Source organism: Malurus melanocephalus, unplaced genomic scaffold (genome assembly GCF_030028575.1).
Source record: "Malurus melanocephalus ecotype Western Australia unplaced genomic scaffold, MMel_1.1 scaffold_208, whole genome shotgun sequence".
Lineage (NCBI taxonomy): Eukaryota > Metazoa > Chordata > Aves > Passeriformes > Maluridae > Malurus > Malurus melanocephalus.
This window is the reverse complement of record NW_026623440.1, coordinates 733033-760455: the sequence shown is the minus strand read 5'-3', so window position 1 is coordinate 760455 and position 27423 is coordinate 733033. Positions and strand designations below refer to the sequence as shown.

The following is a 27423-nucleotide window of genomic DNA, read 5'->3' as shown; positions in this document are numbered from 1 at the left end:
CAGCATTGGATTTTAATTTCCAAACATGATTGTGATGGTCATGCTCACTTGTTCATAAATGGAGTTTACCTACTCAGGGCAGCAGACAGAACAGTGAGTTTCCAGTTGTGCTGAAACACTATTGCTGACACTGTTGTTTCCTCTCCCACAGAGTCGAATGGCAGAAAGTTTGCGTCTGTTTGATTCCATCTGCAACAACAACTGGTTTATCAACACTTCCCTCATCCTTTTTTTGAATAAGAAAGATCTGCTGGCAGAAAAAATCCGCCGCATCCCCTTAACAGTCTGCTTTCCTGAATACAAAGGCCAAAACACTTATGAGGAGGCAGCAGTCTACATCCAACGCCAGTTTGAGGACTTGAACCGCAACAAGGAGACCAAGGAGATCTACTCACACTTCACCTGTGCCACTGATACCAGTAACATACAATTTGTGTTTGATGCAGTGACAGATGTCATCATTCAGAACAATCTCAAATACATTGGCCTCTGCTAAGAATCTTTGGGCTTAATCTGTTTTCCTGGAGTGATAAAAAAGGGGTTAACCTCTTCCACCTCGAGTGGAAAAAAATGGGGCAATGCTTAAAGCCCAAAGAGAGAAAAGGGGAAATCTGATATATTAACACAGTTCCTCTTATGCCCCCTTAACTTGCTACATCATTTTCCACAAATATATATTCTGGAGAGTGAGAGACTCCTCTCCAAGAAAACCACACATCCCCAGTGAAAAAAGCCCAACCAAAAACTCAAAACCCCCAAAAAATTAAAAAAAAAAGAGATTGAGGCCTAACTCTGTGGAGATGTTTCACCACAGTCACTGCACTTTTATTCCATTTGTTTCATTCCATTTCCTACAGTGGGAGTGTTATCATGTTGTGTGTAAGAAATGACTTTTCGTCCAGTTGTCCTAAAATTTTATTGACATAAAAATATTAATCTGGTGAGTGACAGATGAACTCATTTGCAGGGTGTGAAGCAGAATGCTTGTGTTGGGGAGAAAAGCTAGGTCAAACCAGAAGCTACAGAATGGGAGAGTTTAAGAAAAATAYTATTTAAATTTATAGAGAATGGGCACAAGCCCACAATATTGGTACCCACAGTCAAAAGTATGTCCACATCCATCATGTATGCACATGCACATGACTCTCAGCATATACTATGTACACACTTCTGCTTTACTTTACTGTTTCTCAAGGACAACTTGCCTATTAAAGGAATTGTTGGTGCGCAACTGTTTTGTGATTTCCAAACTGACTAGCAGCTCTTTCTGCTCTTTATGGCTTCAAATATGCAGCAAAACTACATGAAATGAATCTTTGAATAAGCCAAATTAAGGTCGGTGTTTCTTCTACTGATAAGGAGTTTTATACATCAAAACAGTCTTCTTTTACATCTTTTTTTGCCAAATCTTGTGGTGTTTCATGAAAACCAAATTATATTTAACAAGTAGGTTAGTGTTCCTTTTTTAAATACAGATTTAAAAAAAAATCACAAAGCAATTTTTTAAATTATTGTTGTAGTGTCTGGATTGCTGAATGTGAAWGTTGCCAACGGACAATTCTGTTCCACTGCTCCAAATACCTTCTGGGTATTGTGATATTGTAACACATTTCCCAGGAAGCAGGAGCTATGGAGATTGTGTAGTATATAGCCTCCAAAGTCTTTTTTGTTGGTTTTTAAAATTATTTTTAAAATGTGATGTGTTATTAGAAGGTTAAAGATGAGCGATATGAACAATAACTAAATGTCTTGATATTTCAATTTAATAATTTAAATTATTTACAGTTTAGTGAAGCTAAGGGAACTGAAGAGATGCAATCCTCAGCTCCAGGTTTCATCTCATAAAGAAACACTACTGGATGGAGTAACATACCGGCAAAAGTTTGAATGCATAAGAAGCTCTGTGGGACTATACTGGAAAATTTCATATGGATCATATAGACCTAAGTCTTTGGTCAGTTGGTTCTTTCCCCTGCCATAGAAAAGACTTCTTAAAGACTTCAGTGTAAAGTTGGTGTGTAAATATATGTTTGATAACTGTAAAGCACATACGTACACAGAGACACAGACACACATGCACACTGGAAAATCACCTTCTACTTTTGTTCCCCTTATGTACTATGATTAGTGCAAGAAATTTCAGCCAAGGGCTCTAAGAAAACGAAAACAAAATGGTTAATAACATCAACATTTAAATTGTCCACTTAAAAAATAAATAATTCAAATGATGCTGAATGTGTCTATAGTGTGTTCATTAAGAAGGGTTGTGATAGTTCCTTAATTGGATAATGTTTGTGAAGTTGTCTTCTAATCTAATTTTGAACAAGGTATTTTATCCCTGTACTGAAGACATGGGGTCCCTTTATGCATTCTCTGCCAACAGTTACCTGTAGAGACAAAAGAGCCAATGAGGCTGGGCCTTCAAGGTATAAATGTCTGTGATGGCTGAGGGGAGTATTTAGGTCTCACTTGCAGTGAGAAGGTACTGCTGCCTGCATGTGATTTTTGTATTCAGGCTGCTTGGCCTGGTGAGTTTACTGAAAGCTATATACAGTAATTGCTAGTACAGGCTCCTCTAAACTTTGTTTACTATTAAATTGCAATCATTTGCTTGGGAAATTGGGCAGTATTTGTAGTCTTAATTTGCTTTTTACATATTATCAATAACTAGCCAGTTGAATTGTGGAAAAGGTAGAAAGTGAGTCAGTCATTCCTTTTCCAGTGAATGGTCTGTTAGATGTTGTGCCTCCCTCATTTCTTTCTTTCATGGGACTGTGGCCTTTTCAGTTAATGAAAGAAGTGACAAGAAAACTCCAGTATTCATTACAGTATAGCTTTGAGGTAAGAAAGCTGGATAAAACCAAAAGTATAGTCAATTATCAGGAAGATAACAGATACTTTATATTAAAAACCAAATCTTTATTCAACTAAGAATTGTTGAATTTTGTCCTTCTAACAAAAGCATTAGAGAAATGTAGTGGAGAACCTAGGATATTTTAATAAAGACCCAAGGGGATTTCTAAAGAAAAGCAGCCAGTTCCATTCCTCATTGAGTGAAAGCTATCTTGGGAAGGAGAAAAGAAAATGAAGCACCACCTGTGCTCCTACTGGACTTAAAAGCATAGGCATGGGAGGAACAAAGAAGTAAATAATTCAGTTTAAATATTCAAGTCACATAATCATATTATCTGAATAGCAATTTCTTGTTATTAACTCTCTAATAATTTAATTACTATGATTTTTTTGATCATAGTAGTATTCTGAGTAAGTCATAGTCACTCTGTTTTCTGTCTGAAGAATTCAAGATGTTAAATTGTTTTATACAGAGTTTTATCCATAAAAAAATTCTGATTGTGTAAGAAAACTGAGGTACAGGAAAGTTAAAACTAAAAAGTCTGTTGCCTGAAGACAGGTGCTGAAATTAAATCCCTTGACTCTTAGTCATCCACCTGGATAAATCATGCAATTAAATTTGCATCTATTTTCTCAGCTCTTAGGTTTATCAGTGATGCAGTGCACTGCCACCTGAAAGAGGTGCATTAATACAGTTGGGATTTCACTTCACCTGGGCAACAATGACATTCACAGAAGAGATGCCCCATCTGCTGCAGTAAGAATGCCATCTGTCCTTTCAGCATTTGCACTCCATACAGCAAAACAAGTTTTAAAGGGAAAAGGTATCCTTAAAGAGTCCTTACTCACACATCCAATTGGTTATGATTTTTCAAGAGTGAAATAGTGGAGACACTGAGAGTCAGATGTAGGAGAAATATTATCGCTTGTGCTCTTCCCAAATAGAGGTTCTGACAAGCCTAAAAATCCACTGGCCCATCCATTCCACCTCAATCTTTGCCTAAAAGAACTAAGTATCCATAAATGACAGGATACATAATGGGTAAGAATTATTAARCCTTTCCAATGTTAACCATATAATAATGAAAGATATTCTTTCCTAGAACTATTTTTGCAATAGTTGCTATTACTTAGGTCATTTATCATTGCATAACACGCTTTCACTAACATTGTCCAGTATTAGGTATGTCAACTAATTGTTTTCACAAAGAGAGAAAATTTTGCAATTAATTTCTTTAGTGTTTCTTATTTTCTCCTCCTGCGGGTTCCTCTTCCTCTTCTATCCTCTACTGAAGACATACATCTATCTGTTTTTGTCTGTTTGCCCCATTAGTTCTCTTTCCACTAAGTGGTTGTTTCTTTTGGAAATGTTAGTCCTCAGTGTTCTCAGAGTCTCTGTGGATTTTCTCACCTTTTGGTTTTTAACTATCCCACTGTTCCTGGAAGATACTGGTATACATCCTTAAATTTAGAAATCAAAAATACTCTGTAAGTGGATTTGCTTAAAATAACCACATTTTCCTAAATTACTCCTGTTTGGAGAAAGAGCAGGTGGCCTGGCATAGAGCTAGCTGGAGCCACTGACCACTTCCCAGTTAAAACAGCTACACTTGATGCCAAGGGCATGTACAGCTTCTGTTCCTTTTTGTCTAGCACAGAACACATTGCTTTATTGGCCCTGCAAATTACCTCAGCTCTAGAGAACAGCAGAAATGGAGCTGTGGAGTGGTGCATTAGTTGCTGACCTCCTCCAGCTGATCCAGGGTACATCCTATCTCATTATCTGGATGTGAGGCACAGAAGTGAATGCAAAGAGGAAGACAGACAGTTTCTTGGCTAGCTAAAAAAAGCTGAATTACCAAGCAGAGACTATTTCTATGTCTGTAATATGTCAAATGAGGTATGTCAGGCCTTGTGACTCTTACTGCCTATTGGAAAATATTTGTGGTTATCCCTGATAATTCCCCAAAATTGTCTCATAGCAAAAAGTTTTAGCATCTTTTTGTTTTTCTTTGACGTAGTCATTTTTATGTGAGTTCATTCTACAGTGACAAAATTCTGCTCAAGGATTTATCTCCCAACCTTTAAATACAGGCATGTATATTTTTATATGTACGTTATATTTTTATCTAAATAAACAGAACACATGACTCAAAAAACCACCTTTTCCAAGGGTAATTACTCAGAGCTGCTTTTACAGACTTTTAAGAAAATCTTGTTTTCTATACKGATGTTCACAAAGTTGTTTAGCCCAACATATTAATATCCTTCGTATGAATGGAATTATTTAGGATTTTAAAAAGGACTGCATGCATATAAAAATATATCTTTAGACTTTTTAGAATTCATATACATTTAGCAAGGCTTTAAGCATTCATTTACTTCTTTTTAAGCATCAGATACGAAACTGAATTTCTCAGATAATATACTTTGCTATGAAATTAAACAGTTTGGCTTTTTAATTGATAACTTCTATCTACAGAAATTTTAATTTTAAAATTATAATCTTGATGAACCGGAAGGAAAGTTTAAGACTAAAATTCAGATTAGAACACTTATGCAGTTAGTGCACTATGATGAACAGCTGATCCACACCTTGAACAGAAGGGACAAAGTGAAATTTTGATGCAAGATTCTGAAATACAAGTTCTACCATGCAGCCCACAGAACCTSTATCTTGAGGAGGTAGCCTTAACTTGCATAAGACTTAAGGAAATTAAGGAAAATTAAGACAAGCAAAAATAGACAAGATACTGTTTTCAAATGAGTTTAAAGGGAAACGGAATAAATTAATTCTGGAGCATAGGTGAATTTACCTTATTTCCTCTCTGTGTTTACTTGAATACTTAACTGCTTAAAGCCTCCTACCTTCAGGTAATTTTGCCACCATGTGAAAAATCTGATGGGTGTTCTTCCGACAGATATCCACTGGATCATCCAGGAGCCCATTGAGGGCAGAAATGATTCCACTTCGTATCAACCCTTGCCTTAAAACAACAATGGAGGACAGATTTAACACAACATAATRAAACTTATATATATTTTATATATTTAATCTTAACTACTCTTATTTATGATGCATCTGTCTTAGAAATTCTGTTCTTATTTCTCACTAAAACATCACTTTCCACAGCATTCAGTAAACTCTGGAATTGCACCTACCTGCCAACACTATGCAAAGCCATTACAGAGAGAGCTTCTGTTGTTTTTTGTCGAACAGTTTGGTCATCATGTGCCAGCAAAGTCTGCAGGTTATCCAAGAATCCTACAAGACACCAGAGTTCATTATTAACATTTCTTATCTTCAGCATTATTTTGAAATAGCAATATTCATCATTTACCTCAAAGTTTGAAGTGCATCAGACTTTTCAGCTTGTCCTGACAGTGAAATTCTCATTGTCATAYCTCAAGTAAGGAAGAAAATTTCAAATTTTAAGGCCTACTGCCAAAAATGTCATGCTACAAACAAGYTCCTGACTCCTTATCAAGTTAAATTCTAATCTTGCAAATATAAAGTGACAGAACTCYAAAAATAAGTCAGTCGAGCTATTGATGTCTTCAGAAAAGCATGTTTTTGCAGGATTGGCACCTACATTTTTTAACAAAATAAATGTGGTGACCCATTAATGATTGTGTGTATGCACATATGGCACTGACCAAAGCCAAARAAACCCAACAACCCCAAACAAACAACAATCTCACATTGTTTTGGCATCAAACTGCTCCTCAAACACTAACCTAATAAATTTTGAACATGATTATTCTCTTTTATGAGAGGAAAAAAATAAAAAGGAAGTAAATGGAGAAAAAAGCAGTGGCAAATAAGGATTTTTTTCCGTGTTACATAATGAGCTATGCAGATATAAAACAGACTGTACATATTGCAAAAATAAGCCTGTGGTTTGGGGCTTGCCCCCCCCCCCCCCCAAAATCAAAAGTTAGGATTCTTCCTGAGTATTTTGACAATACTGGTGGCCACATGGAATCCTGCTGAGTATGATAAATTTGGTTATATTCCCTTCTTTTTAAATTYCTTTTCAAGTTCCAGGCAAGGGGGTGATGATGGTGGGGTTCTAACTTTGAACTAATTAAGCTCTTTTTTTTTTTTTTATAATTAGCCTATGTAAGGAATTAGCTAAAATGAGAATAAAGACTGGGGACGTGGTTTAGTGGGGAACATGGCAGGGCAGAGTTAACAGTTGAACTGAGTTATCTTAGAGGTCTTTCCCAACCTTAAAAATTCTWTGATTCTGTGGAAAGGAAGATTTCCTATTTAGAGGTTGATAAAACTTATAGTGAGCCATTGATAAATCCTAAAGTGATGATGTCTCAAAATAACTGTCATGTATATGGTATTACAATATTCTTTATCTTTCTAAGTTAAAATAAACTGCAAATTTTTCCTGGGCATTTCATGTCATCAAAGATATTGTAAGCAAAATGTAAAGGAAGAAAGTAAAGGGGTGCTCCCCCCTCAGCCTGCCCCACTGCGTCAGAGCTTGTGAGAACACATCACTTACCTAATGCTATTGCCTGGTAGACATTTTCTGGATCATGGACCAGATCGCAGAGTGCCACCAGTGCCCGCTGCTGCGTCAGTAGTTCGGGAGACTGCAACTCCTCATTCAGTTTAGGAAGGGCCCTCCTCCCAAATGCCAGAGGAGCTTTTGTGGGATCTATATCAGGGGGGAGGTAGGCTGAGATACGAGGTTGTGCCATCCCAAATCTTCCAGAGAAGGATTCTCCCTACCCTTAAAAACACTCCAGAATGGCGGTAATTGGTGACTGCACAGATGGACACCTACTGACTTTAAACAGTGCTCTGTGTCCCCGAGGAGCTCTTTCAGCACACACACACTATCAGGGAGCTGTGAGACTGGAATGGTGCACGGTCATCARCACTAAAGTCTGTTCATCTGCTGAATTGTCTTATCTGGTTTAATTCTTTACTGAACACTGTAAAGAAAAGAGAGAGAGAAAGATAAACCTTAAAATTGAAAGGAGGGATRTTAAAATTGATGGAGGGAATGTTTTTTAAAGCGTTGAAGTGAAGCAGCCCAATGCCCAAAATACAATTAAAGCAAAGGAAAACAAAATGCCTCCCCCTCCCCGCCCGAACCATTTTTAAAGGGATCAGGTTAAAACCTGCCCTCAGAATTCGATAACGTTTGATAAAATACTTGAGGGCGCCCCACCCCACCCCGCCCTTTCCTCAGCGCGGGAAAGCGGCTCAGCCGACTGAACAATACGACCTCCAAAACTGAAAACTACTAACAACAAAAACAAAACCTGAGAGTTAAAACAGCCTCTAAACAACTCCTTCTCCAACACTTCTCCCTTCAAAGCAAACGAAATAGACTAAATAATGGAAGGTGCCACTACCAAGCCCCTGGCGCCCGCCCCTCAGCGCCGGCCGGCCCTCAGCGTGCCCCGGTTGCCACAGAGCCCGCGCTTTGCGTACGCGCCGCTTCGTGAATAGCACCTAACGCAGCCGAGCCGCGGGTCCGGCCCTRCGTCAGCAGCGTGAGCACCGCGTTTGACGCTGCCCGCCGGGAGGGAGTTACGTCAGTGGCGTATTTGGGAGGGGGTGCGAGGCGCGGCCCCTGAGGGGTCCGTGAGGGGACGGGGACGCCGCTGGGGCAGGGTCGCGGCGTGGCGGYCTTTCTACCTCGTGGAGTTTCTCCTCTTCACCCGTTTTCGAAGTAATTTSAGTTGAACAAAATTGAGGAAAATTCAGAGTGAACAAAATGGTGGTCGAGTTAAGGGCAGAAATACAGGCCTTGGGGTACAAGGGTTGAAGGGAGCGCGGTAGTTTTGGACTAGGTTTCCTTTGCTAATCTTCTCCAGAATGTCATTATGAACAGCTAGAATGTGTAGTAAGGGTTTCCATTATTACCTAGTTTCACATAACTGTTCAGAGGAAGGTACACGGGAAGAAAGGATCATTGCAAAGTTGTGGCACAGTTTGAGGGTGTTCTGGGTTGTCAGATGTGATCTGGCATCAGGAAAAAGCTCTGAACAGCTTGTGCTATAAAAGGATAGTGCAGATAGTAAAGTCGTTGAGATRTTTTTCATTATGTCTGAGTAACAATTACAATAATCAAAGTTCTTAAACGGGATTTTACAAATCCAAAGTAATTCTGATCAGCTGGATAGAAATGCATCACAGGGATAGGTCCTGGTTTGTTGATCTTCAAAATCCATAAAAGAAAAATTACTACTTTAGAAAGTATTTTCTAGAAAGGTTTTATTTTTCTGCATATTATTTAGAGATTATTTCCCTGAATTGGATTAGACTTTCACTAACTATGTACTTGTTAAAGTTTACCTGATTTCCATAGGGAGAACGTAAACTTTTCTCAGGGTAGAAGGAGCAGGACAAAATCAAAGACTTGTTCCTCAATGTTAACTCAGTTTTTGATGTGAGTTGTTATTCTTCACKATAGCTTTCAATACTGATTTTGTTAGTGGCGATGACGTTAACTTATTTTATGTATGCCTGCTGAATGCCTTCCTCACATCCTTTGTCTACCCACAGAAGCTGCTRGTGCTAGTGTTCTTGCAATGCTGAGATAAGGAGTGTTGTGATGCCATGGAGACACTGTGTTCCCAGCACTCCCTGGTGACTCCTCTTTCAGCTCTCTAAGAGAAGAAAATATGGATCATTCTCAGTGTTTTCAGCAACTTTTTTTTTTTTTCCCTGTAATGGTGTATCTTATTTGTTGATTTGGTAAGTTGGGRTATGCTTATGTGTGTATGAGATTTAGATTAATACACTGAGTATAAATGAAGATGGCCTCTCAATTCTGAAATATTTCTGTGTGGTTGCCTTGGTCCCTCCTGTACTTTGCACTTGCTGAGATTGTTGAACTGGGGCTTTTTGTAGCTTAGTTTGTGTAAGAGCTTTGGGAGATGAGCAATGAGTCAGTCTATGTACACATGACAGGTGTTTAGGATGCTTAGGACGTGTTGAACTAGACCTAGGAGAACATGCAGAAAGYAAGTTAGTGTTTGAAACTCCTAACAACTCATGGAGTTTTTGTTTTTTTCAGCATAGTTCTGACATTAATTAAGATATTAATATTGCCATAAAATCATTCAAGCTTACCAAAAGGGCAGGAGCACACCATAACAGGGGTCTAGATCTCTCAARTTGTATATGGTCACAAGTGACAGAGAACTATGCTTCTGGTAATAGATAAATACTATAATGCCACTGTCTTTGGTGAATAACCCATTAGCTACAAATCTAGATTCTTTGAGGGGAAGTGGCTGTTTTGGTGTGGTTGGGATCATAAGTCTGAAGTGATTTAAAATTCCTCATGGAAGAGAATAAAACATTAATTCGAAGTAGTGGACTAGCAATTTTGTTAAGCATTATTCTTAGTGTGTGCTTGTAAAACACAACTCTAGGGGTTTTTTTTTTTATGCTGTACTTGCTCACTTTAAAATTACTTGCTCACTTTTAAAATTTCTGCATTTATGAGCCCTTTAACCCTCTTAATCTGCTGCAGAAGCAGGAGAGGCTTGTCTCCTGGTTCAAAGCCTGTTCCAGCTTTATCAAAATATGACTGTTAGAATGGACAGTTTTGTTTTCTCTTCCTAATAAAATAGATAGCTAAATCTTCTAGCATCCTAAATTGCAGTCTGGCATGCTAAATGCTGTCTAAATTAATAAACTGATTGACAATACTTAGGTAATGCAAAAGAGCTGTGCCATTTCTGATTCCTTCTCTTTGGTGTTTTGTACATTAGAAAGCAAGATTATTAATGACTAGAAAGACATTTATGTAATTCAGAATGTCTCATTGGTGACATGCGCATCCTGACTTTAAAGCTCAGATRAAGTCAAGTTGAAACGTTGAAAACATCCCTTGGGAGTTTCTTTATAATTGTTGCTATGCTTAATATTAGCGCTGTAACARTTCCCTACTCCATTAGTTCCCTGTCTGCTGGGTTCATCCTGTTTTTTGTATCCATATATACAACGATCTTCAAAGAAAATGGAACTGTTTCCTTATACAGGATTAGTGACCGTTTGGTTTATTGATGAGCAGTTTCTGATTGAAGGAACCTGTATGATCGCTTAAACGAGTTTGTTGTTTTAAAACCTTATATATAGTTAAATTACTCCAGCTCCTCCTTCCCGGTCTGTGGAAGAAGGGGAGGAAGGGAATTGTTGCAAGCCTGTTGCTATGGCCACGTASAGGGGCTGAGCTGTTTGTGCGGCTGGAATCCTGCTGCATCAGCTGCTGCTCGGTGAGTCCTTCCTTACACTTTGCTACATGATGGAAATGCTCTCATTAGAAACGTTCTTTTGAATGCCAGTAAGAAATTGGTACCCTAATAAGGGTCTCCTCCCCCAGCAACCCACGAGGTTTCATTACATAACCAAATTGATATGTCTCAGGTGAGACATCTAAATGCATTTGTGATTTTCATGTGAGCATTATTATTCTTTTTCCATGTCAGACGGGTTTCATTCTTTCTGAGCTGATCTTGGATGAAAGTTTTGATGTTGTGCCAAAAAATGAGGCAGTTTTGTCTTTCCTTCTTTCTTCTTCTGACCACATGAAATCTGGGATCCCCTAACATTAAKGTGCTTAGCACAGACGCATTTGAAACAATGATGAGCAAGATTTTTACATTAAACACTGTAAAATCCTTTGAAGGCTAAACTGCAAGCACTTAGTTTGAATTAAGTGAGCAATTCTCTGCCTCCCATGGAATTTAAGTTGGTGCCTTGTAGTTCCAAAAGGCCACTGTTTGCTACTACAGCTATGCACCGTGAAGTGGTTCCTTTTACATGAGAAATAGGTTTTCTTTCATGCAAACTGAGTTGAAGAACTGCCAGTTGTACTGAAAAGAAGAAAAACAAAAAAAAAGAGGCAAGTCTGCAAGAACTTGGTTAGTTTTTGTTWTATCATGCTGTCCCTGTATTGAAGTAATTCCTGAATACTGTATTTCTCTTTATGTATTTTCAGTCTTGTAGAATTTAACTGAATTTGGAGGATGAAGTCCAGCCTAATGCATTYGGTTCCTCCAGTGAGTAGGGAAAGAATAATCTCCCAGTTTCCCAAGGTAAGCATTTTTATCCCTCTGGTCACAKTATGTAGCCCCTGCTGCACTGCTCTATCTTCCCATTGTGTTAATGGTATTTTAATTTAATTTAATGTACACTTGTTGTCTTCTGTTAAAATTACAAGTTATTTAAGATTCTTTCAAAGTTTAATGTGACCTTGTATTCCCRTTCAATGGTGATTTCTTTAATAATACTTCTCATTCTTCTTTCTAACCTTTACAAAAAATGATGATTGTCAYAGAAGCATTGTCTTATAATGTTTATCTTGTTCTTCAGCAAAATAGTAATAATTATGTTCTTAAAGAGCTCCAACACCAAGGGGAAAGAGGAACCATAGCTGATGTTAAATATACAAAAAAAATCTAATTAGAAGCCTTTGGTTGAAGAATTTGAGGCAGTTTTAATTTTCTGTTTTTATAAGAACCTTAGTCATACAGTAGATCAAATGTARTAGGCATTGTAGAAAGACCTTTGATGTCCCCAAAGAGTTTTGTGTCTGAAGTATAATAGAAGAGTTAAGGACAARGAAGGACAAGGAATCACCACTTGTCTTTTTCAGTTGTTCAAAAGATCATTTTAAGGGAGTTAACGTTTTTTCTATTCTTGATCTCAGCCACATATTTTCCTCATTTTAAACTAATTCCTAGTTAAAGGGCTAGTCATAAAATCAGTGCTTCATACTTATAAAAGATTGAAAAAACTTCATAGTAAAAATTACTTACTTAAAAATGGGTGGAGTGCTCCCATCTGTTTGTCTTGTGTTTCTTRGATTATTGGGGTATTTGGAGGCATTTATTGTTGTACAGAATGATGAACAAATGATTTGGCTGTGGATGCTTAGGCAGTGCTGGGACACTGGCACTTAGAAAGGTGCACAAAGAATGGTGTTGTCCCAAGGAGTTTTTACAAACCTTCTAACCCAGTGTAACCCTTTTCTTGTGACAGGATACCTCTGTGCTTGACAAACCCTTTGAATAATCATCCAGTTTTCTTTGCCGGTTTGACTTCTTGCCAAGTAGCCATCWCCCAGTTTGTCCCAGCAGCTGTTCTCTCTTTTCAGTGGTACACACCTGAGGCCTGTCTGCAGTTTAAAGAGCACTTCCATGCACAGGTCAGGACTGCTTGTCAGGAGAGCYCTGAAACAGCAGGGTAAGTTTGTACTAACCCAGCTATGCAAGGAAGAAAGTATTTTAAGCTCTTTATAGCCTCCATTCTTCATTGTCTTTTCTTCCCTCATTCCTCATGTTCCTCACTCCAGTATGTTTCAAGACAGCTAAGCCTATGCACAGGGCAGTTCTCTGACCTTTCCACAGTAAATGAATCAAGTGCCTCTTCTTCTGCTGGCTTAGGTAGCATTGAAAAAAATGATGTAGTAGTTTARCAACAAAAAGGTTTTTAGCACTCTTTAAGTAAACACTTAGTTCAAACATCTAACAGATCCAGCCTTGCTGTGTCCTTTGTAGGTGTTCCAAAGGAGCAGTTAATAAATGCTTTGGAGGGATATAAGTGCAGTTGTAAGTTTCTTGAAGCATCGAAAAATCTAGTTTTAGTATTTTTGAAGTATACATGCTGAGAAGTTCTCTTAAATGGTCCTTAAGACTGRAACAAAATTCTGGTAAATATGTAGCAGTGAAAAATCCAAATTAGCTGTTCTATGCCCTACTATAGGGGATAGTAGCCCTTCTAAGCCCTAATAATCTTGAAGTTGGGTTTTTTCCTCTACTTTATCTCTCCCCCAGAACTGTTGCTATTACTGATTTAATCTCTGAAGCAAGGCAAGAAAGCTAAACTGTGTTACAAATCACCACTGTTCCAGTAAAATAAATAGCTGTACATTTTAGTGATAAATGCTTCTGGTTTCAGTGTGAAGGATCTTCCCTAAAGTGGAGCTCCTGTGAATACTGACAATTAGCTCACTATTCTTCCAGCTCTAGAGTTGCTGACATGAGACTTGTCATGATATCCATCTTTAAATGCAACTTTTTATTCATTTCACTAGGGAGTCTTTCTAAAAAAAACTTTTTAAACCAAAATATGTCACTGTGAGAGACATCAGTGACTTTATTCCTTTTTTAGAAACACAGTCACTATCTTAGTTTCATGTAAATTTGTTATAAGTGTCTGGACAATTTTCCTAGCAGGACATGCTTTATTGAATTGWATTTTTTTCTTCCATTACCAAGATGTGCTTGTTTGGGATTTTTATTAGTAGTATTTTTTTTTATTTCCAGAGTAAACYAACTCTCCAGGTAATTTATTCGGGTAACAGAGTACAGCTAAAAAGCAATGTGTTTTGTCTTTGTGAATAGAATTAAGCCACTTTTCTGTCACTGCTTTCTAGRTATGATTATTATTTGGTCATTTAGGTAATTTTTTGCTGGAATGAGGGTAGTAAGGGCAGCCCAAGTGTTTTGTAGAGAACTTGTAAAGCTTGACAGGAATAACCATTATCTTCCTTTTCCATTATCCCAAGTAATAAAATATTTCTTTGTCATTTGGACAAAGACAAACAGACTAGCTAGTCATTTTGACAAAGCTAGTCTGAAAAATTCAGTAGCTAATGGCTGTATTTAATATTCTCTTGATAGTCCATTCATTGTGTTCAATGGTCTGATCTAGGGGTTTTTTATACCCAGTATGARTTAATGGAACAAACACCTCTTAACCATCACTTACTTTTCGGCTTTTCATTTAAGGTTATTGATTTTACTCAGTATTTTCTCAGTAACAGTTTATCAGGAGCATAGGGGCCTGTGGTCACCCAGTTAATGTTAACTGGCATAAGAAACAAAAACATATATATTTTTTAGTACTAGTCATGCAACTTACCAGTCAAAATTCGAACTATTTAGAGCAGATAACTTGGAATCAGCATCATATGGAAGYTGATACAACCAGAAATAATATTCAGYAGATTAATTCCTCTGTTTTAAAAGCCATTCCTTGATAGAAAAGAATATTAAACCTCTTAAGCCATTTTTGTAGCATGTGCACAGGAGATGTCAATCCAAGTTTAGATCAACAAATAAACTTAAATTCACTTATCCACCTGYATGTCCTAAAAGAGACACTATTTCCATTTTAAGAATGCAGGCTGAGTCACCTAAAGCCATCTGCTGTATCCTGCAGGAGGACCTAGGGCAAAGAGGATTACTTSTATGAAGCCAGGTTCAGATTAATATTATTCCAGATAGTCAGAAAATGTATTGGCTCTAACCCTGTGGGTGTTTTTCCCAGAGGCACATTCTGTAGTGAGTTATTTTATTATTAACCATTTCTTGCTTCTGTACTTAAGACTTCATTTGTACTATTAAAGTCAGTAAGAAACTTGGGATAAATTGGAAGGCAAAGGATGCAGATATTCTGTGGTCTTGTGTGTATACTTGTAGTCAAAGCAATTTTAGTAGAATGAAATTTATGTCCCACTGAATTAAAATTAATGAATAAAAAAAAAGAGTAAGAAATGGACTATTTCGGCTCCAGAAAGGTTTGTTTTTTTGGTGGCTTTCTTTCTTGCCAAATTTAAAATAAAATCTTAAATGAAATTTAAGACTTTATGCAGCACAGTGGCATTTATCTAAACTGAAGTCACAGGTACAAGTGCTCATCACTTGCAATTTAAAGATTGAAATCYGAATTTTTAGAGACTGTTGAAATTACTAGTAAAACCATGTAACATTTTTAAATATTTACAACAGGATGAAAATATCCAAAGTGGTTGTGGTAGGAGACCTGTATGTTGGGAAAACCAGTCTTATCAACAGGTACAGTATATCTCAGCTGATGCTTTGATTCTTCTGTTTCTCAAATAAATGTTATAACATTTCCATTGCTGGCTTTAGAGCAGTGTTTCATGGTTCTGGTTTGAACCTGAACCAATACTTGGTGGTTTTGTTATTAAATGAAGACAAACCAAAGTCTATAGTATGAGACAGSCTTGGTACATCAACACAGAAAGTTGTGCTCTAGCACTTCAATCAGTATGTGTCGTATTCGGAAGTATTTTTATCCAGTAAATATGATACAGTGTTTTCTTAAGGAATCCAGTCTAAAGGCTAAACAATTGGAAAAAAAAAATCTGGCGTCTGAGTCTTGGTTTCGTTTGGATCATTATTTACAACCCMAAATATGTTCCCTTCTGACTAAAACTGTAAGATATTGCACTTCCCTTAAGAGCCTGAAGCTGGTTTATTCTGTGTCTCATACTGTCCTGAGAGCTTATTTAGATGTATGTGCTTTGTCATTTGTTAAACAGTATCTCCTTTTCTTTTCATTAGCCTTGATGTTTTTAAATTTGCCTCTATATTATATAGCMAATCTGCAGTTAGTTTATTATTTTCTTCATAGTTTACCCTAGACAGTGTTAGTTTTGCAGTTATTTGTTGTGTTTTACTAATATTTCATCTCTTTTTTATTTAATTGCAGATTTTGTAAAGATAATTTTGACCGAGACTACAAGGCAACAATTGGAGTAGATTTTGAAATGGAACGTTTTGAGATAATTGGAATGCCATATAACCTCCAGATGTGAGTTGAAAGAGCATGGTTAAGCATTGCACAGAGAACAGTCTAAGCAGAGCTTGAATTGCTGCAGGCTTTAGGGGAATAAAGGGTTTTGAAATATAATAAAATTGCACAAAGAATAATCTCTTCTGAAGAAAAGATTCTGTCTCTRGACTTGCAGTTTTAGTAAAAATTTTACGCTGGGATTTCTTGTCCCTGAAAAACATTACAACTTTGTCAATGAAAATTAATCTTGGATGTCTTACACTATTTCAGTGGAGTTCTGCTTTTTTTACTCAATGTTCATGAAAGWGAAGTGGAAGCTTTCACCACAGCTAGTGTAAGCCCAGTGTGTGATTTGTGTTAGGTAGGTGCAATGAGCACTTGGCTTTACTGGGAGTTCTATTTCTGCAGTCACTGAAATTATTGTTAAGGTGTCCAGTGATTTCAACTTCTCTTAATTAGGGACTAATTAATTATCCCCAAATCATAGAAAGGCTGGAGTGTTTTTGTGAGAATGTGAACCTAATACCTTTGATTTTCAACTTGGTTTGTCAGACTAGTGGGAATCCTGCCCTTCTTCCATCTGCTTTTAGTCTGGTGTGGAAAGGTGTCCCTCTGTTTCTGGTGGCCAGCAACATTATTCTGTAGAGGGTTGAATCATCTGCAGTGTGACCTACAGCAAAAATAAGATGCTTTGCATGAGGTGTTTCTGTGCATGAATCTTAACCTTTTTACCTAGGAACGCGTTTTTCTGCTGAGGTCACTGGTGTGAATTGATGGCTCTTGGTATTTATTGAAAAATACTTAGAAATCCTTTTCCCACTGATTTCACTGCAATTGTGTTAGGGAAATTGTGCCAAGCACTACCCTGTTGGAAGCTGAGTACCTCTAAAAATCTAGACTCATGCATCAGTATTTTGCAAGCTGAAGCACTAAGGTCAGCTCACATTATCTGCCAAGTCTTTGGAATCTGGTAGAACATTTCCATATGATAAGCTCTAGTGCCCCCTCTTGCTGAGAGATTTCCATACAAGATATCTTTGCAAGTGTCTGTGACTGGCAATACAAGGCTACGACAAAACCCAAACATCTGTAGTGCTGGCAGTAGCTGAGGGCATTGCATATCATATTCATTAAGAAGAACATCCTTGATTTTATTTTATGGTGTCATTGGAGCTGTAGGTCTCTAATTTGTAGCATAGGGACAGATATCTTATCTAGCAGCTGCAAGGTTCTAACATGGGCTAATACATGATTTAGCTAGTATTAGTGGAGAAAATTTGCAAAATTAGATTGCCCTAGAAAYACATGCACATTACATAGATGAAAGAAAAAAATGCTTTAAGGRAAGGATATTACCATGCAGAATACAAATATATGAATTGTCTCCAAAATCATTAGTATTAAGAAAAGAAAAAAAAAAAGGTAAAAATTAAGTAAAAAAAAAAAAAAAAAAAGGTAAAAATTAAGTTTGAATATCATTGAATAATAAAGCTTTACTGTATTTCTCTCAGTAGTTAATGAATAACATGTTCCAGATGGTGACACTTCTCTGGTATCACATTCTTCTCCGCCTTGTACCAGTCTGCTGCTTCATTAGCATGTTTACTCAAGTTACCCTGCGTTTCATTAACCTGAAATTTCTTTTTCCCCCCCATTGCACAGATGGGACACAGCAGGTCAGGAAAAGTTCAAGTGCATTGCATCTGCTTACTACCGAGGAGCAGAGGGTGAGAACAATATTAATTTGTTCCTACCTGTGTCAGGAGGTTGTATTTTATACAGCAATATATATCTGTATATGCTCCTTTGGAAGGTGCCTATAGACACAGTGTGGYGGAATGGATTGTCCATTATTGCAGGGAAGAAGGGATGAAGARGTTCATGAATTGTCACATCTGTAAGCTCTGAGTGTTCTGATGGTGCAGTGATAAAAATTGGCGCTTATGTCTAGGGGAAAAAGAACATGGGGTTGGGTGAGATTAATGCTGGAATTAGAAGTGGATGTTTCTAGCTTTTCCTTTAGTAAGAGGCAATCCTGAGGGAATTAGTGGCTCCAAAATGAAAGGGTATAGACTGCAGATACAGATATAAGATTGAAGACTAAGGACTTGAATGTTACTGGGTGCTAGAAAAGGAAAAAGAGTGAGCAAATGGAGAGTCTTCCACCTCCTCTGTGTTAAATCTGTTCTTACACCTTATAAGTAAACATTCTCTCTGTTTAAGAAGATGGATTGGAGAGATTTCTGATATACTTTCTAATTTAGTTATTTATTTTCTGCTCTTTTCTTTTTTTTGCAGTTATAATAACAGTGTTTGATCTGGCTGATATCCAAACTTTGGATCACACCAAGTAAGTTTTTGTATTTTGGCTTATGTTTTAAAGGTTTTGCAGCAGGTTTAATTGCCTTGCATATGTAGGTGTTAAGAACTTGCTGGATCATGAGTGTATTTTCTATTGAGCTAAGAAATGAAAAAYGACAGTCACTAGTTTGGATTACATAGGGTGGGATTATTCTGAAGAAAATGCTGGGCATAAATTTGAACTACTTACACTTGACTTCCTTTAAASTCAATGCAGAGGGAGAGGCACTTCAGTAAAAGCTTGATTCTTCCAAAGCTGGACATGGAGGAAGAGATAAAGTGCACCCCAAAAAGCATTCTTCTTTTTACACCATTTGCTATAAATAACAGAAGATAGTCTAATGTAAATGATGAAATTCATGATATGCATCTCGTGCTTAGTGTCTCAAAAGCCTTTTTTATTTTAGGTGCACTGATATCCCAAAATTTTCTTTCTCTAGTTTCTGTGATTCTGATGGGAGTTAGGCTGTTAAAAAAAAGAGAGAAAAATGCAAACCTCAAAGTATATGTAGATACAGCTAAACTTACTAGTTCATATCCTTGTAATGGTTTGGTTACTCACTAATGATTATGAGTAAAATCTTTCTGCTTTTAGTGCAGGCTGTGAAACCTTACATGGATCTATGATCCACACTGTCACAGCTCAGAGCATATGTATTTCTAACGTGCTGTTGTGACTGTAATGCAGGTACAGACTTCTTTACAACCTGTACTCTGTCTTATTTGAATGTGTACTATGGTGCTTAGCTCATTTACATAGGACTTTGTAAAATAATATATATATTAGTGTCTCTGCTTGGCTGAAAGTAATTGAAGCCTGTGAACCTGATTTCCCACACACGCACACACTCCCTTCCCTCCTTGACTTGTGTTGGATGACTCAAGAGAAACTTGATTGCCAGAGTAACAAGAATATAAAAGCTTGTGAGACAAGAATCATACAGCCTTCATAGGGAGCTGTTTTATAATGCTGAATAGATTATTTCACTCTTCTTTATTCCCATTTGTATCTAACCTGCTATGGTTCATATGGTTTCATTTGCTTCTTGTTTTCTTAATCCTTATCTCACACCAAACTTTGCCCCCTCTCTTACACTGAGAAATATCCTCTCAGGGTGTCAAAAATTGTTGAATTTGTACTCTGCCGTGGGTATGATTTTACCTTAGTGGAAGATGTATTCAAAGGAATCGTAATAGCTACTGCTCTCTCTGTCTAGAACAAAAGGCTTTTGATACTGTCACGTAAGTTCTTCCTCTCACTTTTCTTGTGACCCTATTATCTGTCACCTTCTCCTATACTCCTCATTCCCTCTGACTGATTCTGTCATTTCTCTTTTGTATTTCAGACAGTGGCTAGAAGATGCATTGAGGGAGAATGAGCCAGATTCCAGCTTCATCTTTCTAGTTGGAACAAAAAAAGATTTGGTGGTAAGTAAATTGAATGCAGATAAGGAAATCAGATTTTCCTTAGTTCTACAAGTGATTTCCCTTACAAGTCATGCACAATGTCATTGAGATAAAGACCTTGAGCAAAAAAACTTCACAGGTAAACTGAACAGCACACTTGGAACCAGTTTAAGAAGAGGCTTTCTGAAAAATTGGTAGGTAGTGAAATATTTCTTGCATGACATTTTTCAAGAATATATAAACACAGCATATATAAACATACCTAGTGGTATTGGCTGCTTTGTTTTCTTAAGCTTAGTGTGTTTATTATTCAGGAACAGGGAAGATTTCTTACTTAATTGAAAATGAYATAATTTTCAAAATAACAGGATGAATGCAGTCACTCTATACAATTCTCAGTCTTGTGTTTGTCTTTCTGTAACTCTCAATATTTAATKTTTAATGCTTTGAAAACAAACTTGCTTCTTTGTAACTGGCTGCTTCCACTACTCTTCTGCTGAGAATGATGGGATGACAAGGATTTAAAGATGAGTAACTGSGCTGCTGACTTGATAGCTCTTTACCAGGGTATGTGTTAGATACAAGGATTGCTAACATATCTAACTTGTGTATGTTAACTGTTGCTTTGTTTCAGTGCTGTGGGAGCTAAGTGGAGACTTCCATTTAAAAGCAGTATTAAATACTTGAATTTTCTTGCAGTSATGTGTGATTGCCCAAGTCTAGGCAAGGTCAGAAAGGCTGCTGAAAAAACTGGAAGCTGTACAGTGTTGGTGCTATGGCAGTACCTCTGTGATGTTACCAGCCCAGACACGCTTTTCATATTCAAGTTATTCCCTGTTGTTTTCCCAGTCAGATGCAGTGTGTGAAAGGACAGAGCTGGATGCCATCCGTTTTGCCAAGGAGATGAATGCGGAATATTGGTCCGTTTCAGCCAAAACAGGTAAACTACTGCAAAGGATGTAAAAATAGCAGAGCCACAAGTGGGAGGAACTTATTATCCCCCCCATTACCAGTTTGTTTTTTTGTTAATTGTTCTTGCATTTTATTGCTATTAGAAACTTCAGGCTTGTTAATGGCTAATTTTATCTGAGCATTTGTATGTGTGCTTTCACTGTCGTGTTTGCAGAAAGAAGTAATCAAGCTGCTTTGCAGTATCTGAGCATGTTTAATTCATAGACAGTTACATAAATACACATGTGCACTACTGCTCAATGTTTGCAATGGAATATTATACCACAAACTGAATTCTCCCCATTGCTGGCTAAAAATAAAGGCGCAGCAAAGGGTGCAGAATTCCAGAGTAAGAAAATTAGAAATGTTTTCTGTAGTGATCAGAATGAAAGACAGATTGTTGGAGAGGCCTGTTCTGTCCCAGTATTGAGCAGTGAACTGCTCACAGATGTGCTTGTTATGCTTGATCATCTGTTGATGTGCCTTTATAACAACAYATGATTTCTGTCTTGTTTCCTAGGGGAAAATGTCAAAGAATTCTTTTCCAGAGTTGCTGCCTTGGCCTTTGAACAGTCCATGATAAAGGAGCTGGAGAACACTCCTGGGCACAGGGCCCAGATTGGGGAAGGAAATCTCATCAGTAAGTGGAGTTTTGCTTTTTGTATGCATTTTCCTTGTTTATAGTCCAAAGGATTGGGGAGGTTTCTCAAGCATAAAAGCCAGTTTCAAACACCTGGAAGTATATTCATGTCATTGTCTGCCCAGGTTTTAGACTATAGGAGTGACTGGGCCTGCATCCAGCTTTTGTATCCTCTAGTATCAGATRGTAGAATTTCTTGTAAATTGGTTTTATAACTTCTTTGTTTCCACAGAACTGGAGAAGAACATTATGGAAATTCCAGAAGACAACKCTCAAGTCAACCTGAGTTGCTGCTAACTGTCAGCTGTTTCTGCAAGTGCCACACTTCTCTGCAACAATGCTTTCAAGCCAGAAATAGAGAACTTTAATTTTAGAAATGAGGGAGGAAAAACTTATCCAAACTTTCTTGCTGAGAGTTCCTTTGCTGCTGCAGGCTCACCGTGCTGGGYGGTACAATTGTTACATAAACCTTTCTCTGTGTAGTTGAAACATAACATCCTTCTCTTAATGCAAGAAGACATTGCCAGTGCCATGTGCTCACCTGTCTGCCAGAAAGGCTTGTAGTCAAAAATGATGTCATTTTGATGTGTTATTCTTTGATAATTCTTTAGAAGTCTTAGCTGGAGAAGTGGTATTCTCATGGGAGCAGGAAACAAGTGGCAGTTCAAAATAAAGGGTGCTGTCTATATGCTTTTGCCTTTTAAAATCATTCTGTAAAATAACTCTGATTTGCTTTTATGCATTCCAACTATTTAAAAACTATTTGAAAATAAATCTTTTTAAGTATCAGGACTGGAAGTACACAAATGCAGACTGCATAGTTTCCACTGTGGTTTCTCCATCCAGGAAAAATCTGTATTACTTTAATTTTCCACTTGAGAATCAGAGTCCAGTATTAAATATTTCCAAGCCTAGAAAAAGTCCAGGTAGGAACTTGTTTATTTTAACACAGCTGCCTATTATTCTGAAAATGTTGGCAGGTAAGAATGCTATTCTTTTCCATTCTCTTGAATAAGAAAGAATGATCACATAGGTGCATAACATGGAACATGTATTATTTCCCTCTAATTTTTCCAGTAACTCTCTGAAYATCTAATATTCAGTTGTGTGTATCTAGCTTAGAATTCCATGTTTCTAGGATTCATAGCCAGCATTTCAGGCTATGCTGGCATAAAAAAAAAATACAATGCTTTAAATTTCATACTGCAACTATTTTAAATGGAGAGAAAGAAGAAAATCTATGAACAGTTAAAAGGTACAGTTTCTCAAGATATTAATTCAATCATTGCAAAACAATAGTATCTGGAAAACTAATTATAACAGGACATTTCATATTTTAGCTGCTGAGAAATAWAGACATTTGTTAATAAATACATCAATCTGAAAATATTTTGGATTCTCTCCCAATTTTCCCACATTCATAAGAAATGGGAARAAGTGTAGAAAAGATAGCTTAAACATTCTTTTCATTACTTTTTTCTTATGACATAAGTTAGAGCAGCTTCCTAAAATATGCTGAATAGAGATCTAGGAACTCTGTGTCTTTTTTTATCAGACAATCTTCACTTTGGCTATTGTGCTGCCTGTTGGCAAAGACACAAATGTAGCATTTGGTGGAAAAAATGAATCTATGAGGGTATGTAAGGAGCTCTTTATCCAAATGTGTAATATTTTGACCTTATGATGTTGTATGCATTTGTTCAATTCCCAAGTCTGTTTCCCAAGGATGATGAATTTATACTGTCCTTTAGCATGTGCTGAGCTGGGTGGGCAGTGTGGCCAWGGCCTTTGTGTTTCCTGAGTCTGTATGGGAGTAGAGGAGATGGTTCACTCTGCTGCAGCAAGTCATGCTAGCTGGGCTTCAGTGCTGACATGAGAGATAGTGTTTACAGTGCAAAATGACTCGGGAACAAATCTAAGAAAAGGTCAGGGTTTTTTTTTTTCCCCACCAAGAAATATATCTCCTAAGGGTTTCTTTTGTTGCTGAGCTCAATTGTGCAAAATCACAGAGATGCAATCTCTTCAGCAACATGATCAGTTTTTTCCTAAGGATTCAGTACATTGCATGATGTTATTAATGTTTTGTTTCATCTGAAGCTCCAATCCTTCACATACAAATGCAATACTCTGTCAGTCATCAGCTACCATGGGACAGTGGTCTGAGTTCAGCTATTATATGATAGATGCTTTGAGACTGTGGGGGTTTTGTTTGTTTTGTGTTGGGGGGTTTTGTTCGTTTGTTTTTGTGTCTTTTTTTTTTTGTTTGCTTGTTTGTGTTGTTTGCGGTTTTTTGTTGGTTGGTTTTAAGGGTGTTTTTAGCACCACTGAAACTTCCCCTGTAAAGAATTCTGTAATGRTAATTTATCATCTAAAATAAATCTTGGATCGTGTTGCGAATGATGAGTTTCTTAGGGAAAGCACAAAGGAAACTATAGAAAATAAATATGAATTTTTAAGTTCTTTCTGGTGTATCTGATGTGTTATCTATGTATGCTAATCCTTTCTATTAGCAACTTAATTGACTTTGAAGAATCTTTAATATTTTGGAAAAGAGTGTTGGAAAAGCTGTATTAACACTAACCATAGGCAGGCTAAACCACAATTTCCATACCAATTGAAATCCCCACAGTGATCATGGCAATTTTCAGAGTTTCARCTTCCTTGTGGAATTTGCAGGTGAGAAATTGAAGAAGTGAAATGTGGAGTCAGTCTGAAGCAAAGGTAAAGAGCWGTTGTAATAATCCATTTCCCAAAAGAAGTACTAATGTGCTCTTTCTTGTCTTTAATAAGTAAAAGCTAATGTGTTAATGCATTCTGTTTATATTGGGATGCATTTGTGCTGAGCTGATTAATCAGAAATCATGTTTCATTTCTCATTTTAAAAGCTCAGCTTACGTTCTACAAGTTGGTTTTGATTTGGTTTGTTTTCTTTTTTTTTTTTGGGGGGGGGGGTTTTTTTTTTTTTTTTTTTTTTTTTTTTTGTTTGTTTTTTTTTTTTTTTGTCCTTACAAAACCCCCGTTTCTTCCGCATGGGATGGCGCTGAAGAACAGTTCCCAAGTGACAGCTCGAGAGCCTTGCCCAGAGCCAAGCGGTTCCTCTTCCCACAAGAGGGAGCCCGGCGGTCACTGCAGGATCAGATCCGTGCCATCTCTCGCAGGCCAGCAGAGGGGATGTGCTGGGCAGACCAGACGGGCCCGAGTTTAGCCCCTCATCGAAGGATCATCAGTCTCAAGTCACGGGTATGTGTCTGCCACCGGAGCCTTAAGGAAGTTTTGTGTCCTATTAAAATAGTAKTCTGTTGATTGCATAAAGTATTAGCAAAAATTCAGAGAACAATTCCCAGTGGAATTCCTGGAGCTGTGCTACATTAATAAAGAAGGTGTAGTTGTTTAACAGCGTTATTCACTAAAACTTAGGTGTGCATACAAAAATCCCTCATCTGACTCATCAGAATTCTTGCTCCCTCCAGAAAGAACACAAATATCAGAAAAGTGGACCAAAAAGAAAACATTCTAGAAATAAAAAGTCAGAATGGTGAGACTTCAGTAAAAGTTCTATATTAATTCAGAACATATGCCAGTGAAGTAACATACCCACCATTTTTTATAACCATGCCAGTACAATGTTCTTATTCCTAGAAATAGATTGCATGTCAGAATTTTGTTCATGAAACTAGCACTAAGCAAACAAACAGATCAATGGGGGAAAGACAATTTATTTTATTTCTGTGRCAGATGGACATTTCTTGAAAGATTTCTAGTTATTTATTAAACATATAGATTTTATTACAATTTAGGTCATAATCTGTTTTCCATATAGGTCAGCCAATGCCTGTTATGTGTTAAAAGCTGAGGAAACAAGTGCAGGAAAAGAGGTTAAAGCCAGGAAACAAAACCCCAGTGAGATGAACTGTGCAAAACTGAATACATTATTAGCCATTTGTGATATATCTGAAAATACCCCAAAACATTTTGACTGGCATATAAAAAAGCATGAAGACAAAAACTGTTTAATGGATTTTGAAATAGTACATATCTCAGAGGTAAGAGAGCTGCTCCTGTGGAGTTGTGCTTTTCATTCTTATGGGATTTAAAGTTTTTTTATCAGAGCTGTATCCCACTCTCCTTTCTAGCAACGTGTACCAGAAAAGAGATCCTTCACCGCAGACATTAAGAGGCATGTTTGAGGGGATATCAGGTGTACATATCACTCTTTTCAGAGGTTGAATTAATACACGAAAAGGACACAGGGCTTAAGCAAGATCATGCACTGTGATTTCAGAAGGAGTAATACCCAGCAGCTATAATTCTGTTTAAATCATTTGCCACCCTTCACCTAGAGCTGAGGTGTGGGACTGAATTATTTGGGCTAAGATAATATATAGGACACAAATGAGACTAATGCCCATATAAAGCAGCCTTTATTGTCAGTATCAGAGTTATTTTGGAGTACAAGTTGCCTATCTCAGAAATCCAGCTTGTCATTTACTGGCAAGGAAGGTAGGCTTGAGGGAATGACAAGCCTGCTACCAACCACTGCTTACATGAGTGGGGGAAAACGTGACCTTTGAAGGTGAGCTGTATCAGTGCCTGGGGGGAGAGCCTTGCTGTGAACACAAGAGAGAGCAAAGAGACGTGCTGGTGTTTATACATAATATATGAGGGCATGGCTGTATGGACGGGAATGGGTACCTCCCTATGCACACAGGGCTGTGTGCATGGCATATTCTCACCCCGGCGTAGCTATGGTCATGTCTGTATGGTGTGATGATGCCCAGGCCTGTGGCTGCAAGTGCGAGCGGGCGGAACCGCTCCCGACTTTGCCTTTGTCTCCCGKGCAGCCGTGGGGAAGGCGCTGCCGCCCCAGCCTCGCGGGATCCCCCGGCCCGGCCGGCTCGGCTGCCCCTTTAAGAGGCCCCAGCGCCGTGTCAGTGCCTGCGCCGGGTCCTTCCCTCCCCTCCCCTTCCGCAGCGCCGCCGGAGCCGGGCCGCGATGGGCCAGCGCGGGCAGCGGGTGCCGCGCCGCCGGGGGAGCTCCCGCGGGGCCGCGGGGCGCTCGGACACCGCCGGGTAGCGGCGGAGCTCGGCCGGGACGCGCCGCCGCATCGCCGCCCCGCGCGGGGAGCGTGTGCGCCCCGAGCGAGCACAATAGCCGGGAGGAGGAGACAGGGAAAGGGGCAGGGGAGAGGAGGAGAGAGAAAGGGAAAGCACAACACGGGGGCTGGCGAGGCAGCGCGGAGCGGAGGGCTCTGGAGCGTGGCCGCGCTGAGGACCGTGCCCAGGACGGCGGCGACAGGAGGTGGGTGGGGGGCGATATTTACCTTCCCTCCCCCGCCCCGAGCCCGCTCCTTTGTCCACGCGCTTTGAAGTGCTCGGGGATCGCCGGGGTGGGAGCATTGTTGTTCGCCAGCAAACGATCAGTCATGCCGGGGACAGAGTAGCGAGTGTGAGCGGGGCTGGGGCCGGCAAGAGCAGAGGGAGACGGGGAGTGGAGAGGATTGCGAGGGAGGATTGCTGCCTGCCTCCCAGTGCCCTGCATGGACCGCGAAAGAGACGCGCTGAGTTGACCCTGCCCGAGCTGTTTCTGCTTCTACATGTGAGATCCGGTTGGTTTTTTCTTT

The 27423-nt window shown here is 38.5% G+C and overlaps 4 protein-coding genes across 4 annotated transcripts in view; 3 read left to right on the top strand and 1 right to left on the bottom strand.

The window, feature by feature from the left end:
• Positions 1 to 2256, top strand: part of GNAZ (G protein subunit alpha z) — a 39838-nt gene extending 37582 nt beyond the window's left edge. Inside the window, exon 3 of the mRNA XM_057373869.1 lies at positions 152 to 2256. Within this exon, the coding sequence (XP_057229852.1) occupies positions 152 to 496 (345 nt within the window). The 3' untranslated portion in view covers positions 497 to 2256. The remainder of the gene's footprint in view (positions 1 to 151) is intronic.
• The window catches only part of RSPH14 (radial spoke head 14 homolog), a 61198-nt gene extending 53626 nt beyond the window's left edge, over positions 1 to 7572 (bottom strand). The window contains exons 1-3 of the mRNA XM_057373870.1: positions 7374 to 7572; positions 6016 to 6118; positions 5722 to 5840 (exon numbers count right to left, since the gene is read on the bottom strand). Of these exons, the coding sequence (XP_057229853.1) occupies positions 5722 to 5840; positions 6016 to 6118; positions 7374 to 7572 (421 nt within the window). The remainder of the gene's footprint in view (positions 1 to 5721; positions 5841 to 6015; positions 6119 to 7373) is intronic.
• A 4275-nt stretch (positions 7573 to 11847) lies between these two features.
• Positions 11848 to 24227, top strand: RAB36 (RAB36, member RAS oncogene family). The gene is made up of 10 exons (XM_057373849.1): positions 11848 to 11934; positions 12996 to 13084; positions 15634 to 15699; positions 16361 to 16462; positions 18107 to 18171; positions 18743 to 18794; positions 20152 to 20233; positions 21062 to 21152; positions 21684 to 21803; positions 22036 to 24227. The coding sequence occupies exons 1-10, from the start codon at positions 11866 to 11868 to the stop codon at positions 22098 to 22100; spliced, it is 801 nt and encodes a 266-aa protein (XP_057229832.1). The 5' UTR covers positions 11848 to 11865; the 3' UTR covers positions 22101 to 24227.
• A 2606-nt stretch (positions 24228 to 26833) lies between these two features.
• BCR (BCR activator of RhoGEF and GTPase) overlaps positions 26834 to 27423 on the top strand; it is a 97742-nt gene continuing 97152 nt past the window's right edge. The window contains exon 1 of the mRNA XM_057373862.1: positions 26834 to 27101. The gene's annotated coding sequence lies outside the window, so the exon portion shown is untranslated. The remainder of the gene's footprint in view (positions 27102 to 27423) is intronic.